This window comes from Otolemur garnettii, unplaced genomic scaffold (genome assembly GCF_000181295.1).
Source record: "Otolemur garnettii isolate 467f Iridium unplaced genomic scaffold, OtoGar3 scaffold00002, whole genome shotgun sequence".
In the NCBI taxonomy this organism is placed as follows: Eukaryota; Metazoa; Chordata; class Mammalia; order Primates; family Galagidae; genus Otolemur; species Otolemur garnettii.
Genome location: NW_003852397.1, coordinates 26,040,311 through 26,049,823, shown reverse-complemented (window position 1 = coordinate 26,049,823; position 9,513 = coordinate 26,040,311). Strand labels below are relative to the sequence as shown.

General features: G+C 37.0%; 1 protein-coding gene across 1 annotated transcript in view; it reads right to left on the bottom strand.

Annotated features, from left to right (window-relative positions):
- Positions 1-7,606: 7,606 nt before the first annotated feature.
- ENPP3 (ectonucleotide pyrophosphatase/phosphodiesterase 3) overlaps positions 7,607-9,513 on the bottom strand; it is an 84,704-nt gene continuing 82,797 nt past the window's right edge. Inside the window, exon 25 of the mRNA XM_003781856.3 lies at positions 7,607-7,819. Within this exon, the coding sequence (XP_003781904.1) occupies positions 7,649-7,819 (171 nt within the window). The 3' untranslated portion in view covers positions 7,607-7,648. The remainder of the gene's footprint in view (positions 7,820-9,513) is intronic.

The following is a 9,513-nucleotide window of genomic DNA, read 5'->3' as shown; positions in this document are numbered from 1 at the left end:
ATATATAATAATCCCATTAAAAAGTGGGCAAAGAACATGAAAGAAGACATACAGGTGATCAACAGATATGTGAAGGCGTGCTCAATCAGCCAGCCTGTGCCTCTTCAGGGTGAATTCAATCCATTGACATTTATTGAGAGACTTTATAAGTGTGGGGGAGTTCTGTTCATTTTTTGTGAAAGTCCGCTGTGTAGTTTTATCCTTTGTGCCATTGTGGAAGCTAAGTTTTAATCATTAGCTTCTAGGTGTTTACTTTGCTGGTGGTCCGTTGTGATGGTCAGTGTTGAGAATAGGTCAAAGTATTTTCTGTAGAGCTGGTCTTGTTGTGGCAAATTTCCTCAGTGTTTTTATATCTGCAAGAGATTTGATTTCTCCATCAATTTTGAAGCTTAGTTTAGCAGGATACAAAATTCTGGGCTGAAAATTGTTTTGTTTAAGAATGTTGAAGGTGGATGACCATACTCTTCTGTCTTGGAAGGTTTCATTTGAAAAGTCTGCTGTCATCCTAATGGCTCTGCCTCTGTAGGTCAGTTGGTGCTTACTCCTAGCTGCTTGCAGGATTTTTTCCTTCATCTTGACTTTGGACAAGTTCATTACAATGTGTCTTGGAAAAGCTCTGTTTGAGTTGAGATGACCTAGGGTTCCATATCCATCTGAAGGACTGTGTTGGGATCTTTAGTAAAACTTGGGAAGTTTTCAGTTATGATAGCGTCCAGTAAGACTTCCATTCCTTTAGGACAATCTTCTTCCCCTTCAGGGATCTCTATTATTCGTATATTTGCTTCATAGAGTCTCATAGTTCTCTAAGTGACTGTTCTGCTTGCTCTCTCTTCTTTTTTGTCTCTTTGACTACTTGGGTTATCTTGGAAACTTTATCCTCTAGCTCTGAGATTCTTTCTTCTCCATGGTCTAACCTATTTTTGATACTTCCTACTGCATCTGGTCTTGAACTTCTGAACTCAAAGGAGCCTCCTGCTCTCTTTCCCAGAGTATTAGGATTATAGGTGTGAGCCACCAGGCCTGGTTTATAATTTTATTTTCTTATTTGTTGCATCTTTTTTTTTTTTTTGAGACAGAGTCTCACTATGTCACCCTTGGTACAGTGCTGTGGTGTCACAGCTCACAGCAACTTCAAACTCTTGGGCTTAAGCGATTCTCTTACCTCAACCTCCCAAGTAGCTGGGACAACAGGAGCCCACCACAATGCCTGGCTATTTTTTGGTCATGGTTGTCATTGTTGTTCGGCAGGCCTAGGCTGGATTCAAACTCGCCAGCTCTGGTGTATGTGGCTGGCACCCTAGTGCTGAGTTATAGGCGCCAAGCCACTATGCGTCCTCTTTGTCCCTCAAGGGCAGGGATCTTTGTTAAGTTTGTTCCCTGATTATACAAAGCCCCTGGGACATAGTAGGAACTTGATAAACATTTGTTGCTTAAATGGATTTAAAAAGATCTCAAATGGGTAAGACATGGAAGTGAATGACTAAGAGAGGTAATTAGTTCCAGATTCAAAGGAACAACAAGAGAAAATGATGTAGAATACATTAACGGGTTTTCTTATCCCCAAATAATCAATTGAACATTCAATTCTAAATACCTGTTCTTGGCCAGGTGAGATGGCTCACGCTTATAATCCTAGCACTCTGGGAGGCCAAGGTGGATGGATTACTTGAGCTCATGAGTTCAAGACCAGCCTGAGCAAGAGCAAGACCCTGTCTCTAAAAATAAGCTGAGTTTTGTGGTGGGCACCTATAGTCCCAGCTACCTGGGAGGCTGAGGCAAGGGAATTCCTTGAGCCCAAGACTTTAAGGTTGTTGTGAACTCTGATATCTGATATCATGGTACTCTACCAAGGGTGACAGTGAGACTCTGTCTCAAAAAACAAAAAGCGTATTCTTATTTTATGGAAAACTTTCTTTAAGTGCTTGAAGATGCTGAAGTCAGAATCTGAGGTGATAGCTGATAATGAAATCTCTGCAGAATATACCCATTTTCTGAGGTGAGATCCAGATAGATCTGGAGGATCTATCTGAGTCCATTGCAATAGCCAGTTGATCTGAGCCACTGTGACCAATCCATAGCAGTTTTTTTTTTCTCCAGTATCCCAAAGTAACAGGAATAACCATACCATGGTTCCTTTTTGTTTTTGGTTTTAAGTACTTATGTGGCCATAAGATTAAAATATCCTTGGACTTAACCAATAAATGGGGATAGCAATAGAAGCAGGCCAAATTTAAAGATCAGGGCAACCACAGAACATGATGGAGGATGCTATTAATGTGACTAACTCATCCTGGCAGGAAATATGGAAGTCAAAACTCAAAATCACAGGGCAAAGATTAACCTAACACAACCCACAAATCTGAATCACTGAGACTGTGTCAAAACCCAAAGGAAGCAGAATTGCCCGGTTAATTCAAACAGAGCCCTTCATATCTGACTGAGAAGGACTACAATGTGGTAGCTGCTGTCGGACACAGTCCATATCTTGTCAGTTAGTGAATTCCTGGAACAACTCTGTGAAGTAGGTGCTAAATAGTCCCCCTTTTCCGAAGAGAAAACTAAATTTTGTAGAGTTGAAGAAACTTGCTCTGAAACACACTGCTAGGAAGGCAGGATTTAAGCCCTGGGGTCTGTAACTTAGGAACCCATGCTTTTACCAAACACTATTATTACTAGAAAACTTTTTAGGTATCACATTAAGTAGACAACACAGGAAAAAGTCACTGTACTATATTACAAATTTTCTTAATTTCAAGAAATATGAAAAACTAGTGTAAAGTCTTTGTCAGCACCTTGGAGATTGACATTATTAACATGCAAACAGAATGTTATGTGTTCATGGAATAAGCCTTGAGAGGTAGGCTAGCTGGCCTCTCTTCTCCTAGCCCTGTGACTCTTCACACATTAATTAACATAAGATGTTGGATAACAGAACCAACCTAGCTCTAAGTCTGGGGTTGTACTTTACTAGTTGTTATCCAGCTATGTCTATCCTGTGGGTTTGGGATGAATCTTAACTGCCCAGATTCTCTGTCATTGGGAGGCTGAGGTTTGTTCCTGTCTGGAAATTTGTTCAAGTGTGAGCCCACTGATTGAGGGAGTGATTGTGGTCTGCCAGGGATGCTGTGTAGAAAGGAAGTCATTTCATCCAACAGCCTTGTTTGTGTTTTTGAAAATGGCTTCAGTTTATGTCCTGTTTCCATTCCCATGCCCAGACCTCCCAAAGTAAACAACTGACAAGTGGTGATGGTGGGAGTAGTGAGGGTGCAGGGGTGGAGGTGGAGGAAGGAAAGAGATTTCCCTGGGGCAGGAAGATTTTCAAAGAACCCAATGTAATTTGGAAATAAACTGAAACACCAAAACCAGATGGAGTTTACATTAAGATCAGCCCAATATATAAGCATAAACACAGACTCCTAGAAACTCCATTAGCTGGTTCCAAAAGGATCAAACACTGATGGGCGTTCTTGCATGGAATTCCAGCTAAATGAGTGGCTAAAGAAGAACCCTGGGCCCATCAAGAGGTGCACCTCTTCATCCCATTCCCCCGGCCCCACCTAATGATAGAAAAAGTAGGTTCCGCTGCCCCAGAAAACTCATTTGTTTCTGATACTTTCTAGAAGAACAGACCCTGAGCCTTTTTAATTCCAACTATGGTAACTCAATACCCCTGAAAGTTTTTTTAAAAATGGGGGAACAGTGTGTTAAGAAAACACATTTTAACTAAATCTGGAAAATAAGCTAATGTTTAGAGTTTCACTTCTTTCCAAGTCTGCTCTCAAGACCTTAGCTGACCTAACTTAGGGAAGAAATTCCCCTTTCTTCAAACAAGAATTAACTGTATTCCTTAATTCAGTTACACTGAAAATCACAAAAATATCCACACACACACACCCTTTTTTTTTTTTGAGACAGAGTCTCATCGCACTCTGTTGCCCAGGCTAGAGTCCATGGTGTCAGCTAGCTTACAACAACTTTGAACTCCTGAGTTCAAGAGACATTTCTGCCTCATTGTCCCCAGTAGCTGGCACTATGTGCATCGGCCACAATGGCCAGCTCATTTCTTCTATTTTAGTAGTGATGGGGTTCCACTTGTGCTCAGGCTGGTCTCAAACTCCTGAGCTTAAGGAATTCTCCTGCTTCTTCCTCCCAGAGTGCTAGGATTATAGGCCTGTCCCTCAATATAGACACAACTGAAAACAGCAGTAATAAGCAGTCCCCTCTACTCCAAAGCAAGCAAGTCTGTTGTATTTCATGCTCATCTATATAAAAAACACATGTCAAAAATGTGGTTGATTACATATTTCAATGTCAGAAGAATAAAAAAGAAAGGGAATTATGCTGCCTCGAATAGTTCTGTCACCTAAAAATTGAAAATTGAGAAGGCTGGGGTGATGATTGTCATGGATGCCACATGACACCTGCATGATTCTGCACTAATTCTCAGCTACACGAGTCTTGGATATTAATATATAAAAAAACAAGGCATTTATTGAAATGTCAAGCAATCATTTCCTATTGCTCCAATAAGTTATAATTTCTGCTGGGAAAAAAATGTTCTAAATCCCCAAAACACAAGTATTTTCCTAAAAAATTTGAAATTCCTTTAAGGAAAAAAACATTTGAATCTGAACCAAAGTGACATGAATTGACATTTCCCCAAATCCCATATATGTATATATTTTCTTTTAGTCTCACTATGTTGCCCTCAGTAGGGTGCCATAGCATCATAGCTCACAGCAACCTCAAACTCTCAGGCTTAAGTGATTCTCTTGCCTCAGCCTCCCAAGGAGCTAGGACTACACAGGCCCACCACACACCTGGGTATTTTTTGATTGTTGTTGTCATTGTTATTTGGCAGGTCTGGGCTGTATTCAAACCCACCAGCTCCGGTATATGTGGCTGGCACCCTAGCCGCTGAGCTACAGGCACTGAGCCTAAAAATCCCATATTTAAACACTATGTTTTAAAGGAGAAATATGCTTGGGAATCATGGGTTAGTAGGGTTTAATCATTGTAATCATTGGGCATTATGTGTGGTTTTAATATTGGTATCTATAAGTCCATGATATCCTAATATGCTATATTAAGATATTATGTAATATATAGTCTTACAATGAATATATGTTACTTTTATAGTTAGGAAAAAATTTATTTTTTCGTGGGTGGGGGAAATCTACATCTCAGTGAATTCAGGTGTTGAATACATCAATTAAAGAATTAAAGTTGTAGCAAGATAGCACTTTATTGTCAAAAAATAAAACTTCTAGGTGTGTTTTACCCACTTTTAGGAATTTTCCCAGAAGATATACTTCCAATAACACAAAATTGCATATGCATAACATTTCTGTGTATTTGTAATTTTAAAATGTTGGAAACAATTTAAAGGTCTTTACATAGGAGATTAATTTAATAAACTATAGTGCATCTCACAATAGGATACCATGCAGCAATAAAATAGGATGAGAAAGACCCATATGTATATATATATATATATATATAGAGAGAGAGAGAGAGAGAGAGAGAGATATTTCCAAGATGTGTTGTCAAGGTTTTTAAGAAGGTACAAAATGAATATATATGTGTGTGTGTGTTTATAATATATATATGCACACATATTGTGTGTGTAAAAAGGAAAATAAGAAAAATGGAAATCTGCTTATTTTTTGCAAAATGATAAATGAGAAACAAATGAAATGGCCCAGGGTAGATGGGAAAGGACTGAAAGAGGGGAGGGAGGAAATTTCTGAGTGTCCCTTTTCACCTGATTTTGGCTTTTAGACCCATGTTAATATTTTACATACGCAAAAAATAAACTTAATTCAACAAGAATGGGGAAATCCTTTAATGGAATATAAACAGAAACAAATGAACAGTCCTCCATTTCAGATGAACAATGTAACTATGTCATAGCAGGAAAACAAGCCCTTTGGAACAGTATTCTAACTACTTAGTAGATTTGTTTTTCTAGGTGGTATCGGTTAGCAATTCCTTCTCTGTGTATTGTAGGACTGACTGAAAAGATGAGTAAATTATTTATGATGTTGGGAACCAAATTTCTCTCTACTGGAGAAGGGAAATATAATTACGAAATGGGAAAGAGTGAAAAAAAATCCATGTGGTATTGACTGGTAATTGAACTCATGACTTTTTTTTTTTTAAAACAGAGTCTCTCTTTATTGCCCTCTGTAGTTGAGTGCTGTAGCATCACAGCTCACAGCAACCTCTAGCTCTTGGGCTTAGGCACTTCTCTTGCCTCAGCCTCCTGAGTAGCTGGGACTATAGGTACCCACCACAACGCCCGGCTATTTTTTTGGTTACAGCCATCATTGTTGTTTGGTGAGCCCCAGCTGGATTCGAACCCACCAGCTCAGGTGTATGTGGCTGGTGCCTTAGCTGCTTGAGCCACAGGCGCCAAGCCATGTAAAAAGTTTTATGACAAAACTAATGTAGAGTTGATTCAATTCCAAAGTGATACCCACTTCTCTTGTTCTCCCTTTTGTTTAGATAAATTCTGGGCAGAAAAATATAGCTGGAAATTATGAATAGGATAATGTAATAAGGAAGGTATAATCTATTGTGGGATTACAGTTCAAAAAAACAAAGAAAGAAAAAGAATAAAAACAGTATAAGATAATATGGTACATAATCCATATGCTCTGTGCAAAAAAAAAAACCTTTAATACATATTCAGAGAAATGGAAAAGAGAAAAGGAAAATGCAAAAGGCTTTATGTCAACTTAAAGGAAAATAAAAAATTTTATTTTATAATTCTCCAGGAAAAAAAATCACTAGATCATTAACATTTTGAATAATTGCTTTATACATTAATTATACACTATTATTTTAAATAATGGTTTCTCTTTTTTTGCAATTATTCATATGTTATTTATTCAGGGAGTCTTGGAATTGCTGCCGATCGATGTAAGCTCCCGGGCTTTTGGGGGTCTCGTTTGTTTTCTGTAATGAAAGCAAATGCCCTTTGGGGTCTGGCCCGTGTCTTCTTTTTTATTTTTTTCTCTATACATATACTTGTGTTTATTTGGTTTCCACTTTTAGCCTTCCCAAAATTAAAAAGAGCTACAATTTAATAACAATAACAATGTTTAAGATAAAGACTAGAGACAAAAACCTCATAAAGAACAAACGAAGATAAATACATTCAGAGAGGAAATCAGATCATTGCTGCAATGAAATATTGAGCAATAATAATAATAATAGTGCAAAAAAAGTAACATTCACATTGTCAGATAAGAGTATGTCTGTCATAGAATGCTTTGACTCTGAGGTTCAGTATGGAGTCATCACTTAACTTGTTCTTCTTATTTTTTTCAAAGCTCTCAAAAAATAGACAACTAATATTTATAAATAAAAATAAAAGATAATTCCAAAAAAAAGATCATGCCAAATCTTATAGACAATAGAAAAAGAAGAATACTTCAAAATCATTCTACTTCATCTGGATACACCTGATATTAAAATTGGAAAAATTATAAAGGGAAATTATAAACATATTTCACTTATAAATGAGGATGCAATATCCTAAACAATATATTAAGAAGTTGAATTGAAAATTCATGTTCAAGTAATGTACTTTGGTCAAAATTAAATCCAATTTATGCGAGAATTAGTCACTATTTTTTTTTTTTTAAATAACGGTTTCAAATGTGGGTAAATATGTCTTTAGTTGCAAAATCTCAGAAACAGGCTGTAATTTTTCTTGGTAAAAGTCAAGCCCCGTAAGAAGTTCTACATCTCGAACCCGTGCAACGTGTGCTTTAAATCTTTCTTCAACCCACAGATCTTCCGGTTTATTTTCCTGAAAAGGAAAAACACAGACTATTTTTCACCAGCATAAATATTTTTTATTACTTAAAAGTTGTCCTGTCTCCTGTGATTTTTATTGCCTTAAATCTTAATTTCATCCAGCTAAATTAAAATTAAAAGAACACAAAAGTACCAAGTGTACCATAACAACCATAAACCACCACAAAGTTATATTGACTTCAGATACAAGTTTTTAAAAGAAATAAAATATTGCAGATGAAACTAAGTTCCCAATGTTCCTGTGTTTAGAACCAAACATTATCACCAGTCAGCGTGAATCCAGTCTGTCAAACAGTAAGTAGCGCATCAGTATATGATATACAATATTAGTGACTTTTCAAATTTTTGTAGATGATATTATAACTTGTATGCTCCAATTATTTTTTCATTTATTATTATGTGTGTAACCTATCCACAGTGATATTTCCCTACTAAAATATAGCAAACCTTTTCTTCATTGACATTTTTTTTTTTTTGACAGTTTGTTGTTCTGGGTAGAGTGCTGTAAAATCATAGCTCACAGCAACCTTCAACTTTTGGGCTTAAGTGATCCTCTTCCCTCAGTCTCCCCAGTAGCTGGGGCTATAGGCACCCACCACAACACTTGGCTAGTTTTTAGAGACAGAGTCTCTGTCTTGCTCAAGCTGGTCTCAAGCTGGTGAGCTCAGGCAATCTCTCTGCCTCAGCCTCCCAGAGTGCTAGGATTACAGCTGTGAGCCACTGGGCCCAGCCCTTTCATTGACATGTTGATAAGATTGTTGCTATTATAAATAATACTGTAATAAGTAATGAGGCACATGCATCCTGTGTTCCTGAGCATGAGTTTCCACAATATATAAATGAAATTGCTGGGCCATAGAGTATATTCAATTTTAACTTTATCAGGTATTAAACCTTGTACTCCTCAAAGTGTTTATACCAATTCCCACTTCCGTAAGCAACCCAAGATAATCCCTATTTTCTCTTTGCCTAACCATGGGTGTGAAATTTATTACCCCGAGTATTATTACAGTTGAGTATCTTTTCAGATATGTCTTGGCCATTTGACTTTAAATAAGTTTCTTACAATATAAAATTTAATATCTTAGAACTATGGGTTTCTATGACATTCTTTATTCTTTAACTTTCTGTTATTTATGATATTGCTAATTTTCAGTGAAATATTAACAAATAAGAAAGTTTCAAAGTTGTTAAATTAGATGAGTTTTTAAATAATTTTCATTTGACTTTAGCGTAGAGCTTTACTTGTTTTAAGTAGGCAGGCTTAAAATAGCCACTATCTGAGACAGAGGAAGTGTAAGAGGAAACACAGTTTGTTGCTAACCTCTCCACATGTCTACGTAGGATTCATGATGTGTGTTCATTTTTTTAAAATAAATATGCAGTATGATAATTTCAGCTCAGCCTTCCAATGGGAATCTAATTCAAAGTTTTTCTACCTGGCCGTTACACTATTTCACTTTTCAGTGGCATAATGTTTTTGATCATTTTTTTCCGTAATGTTTTCTCTTACTTGGTTTTTATGACTCTACTGGTTTGTTTTTAGTACAGTTTAATTAAATATTTACTGAACACTCAACAGTTTTCCCTCTTTTTTCTTTTTTTTTTTTTTTGAGACAGAGCCTCAAGCTGTCCCCCTGGGTAGAGTGCCGTGGCATCACAGCTCACAGCAATCTCCAACTCCTG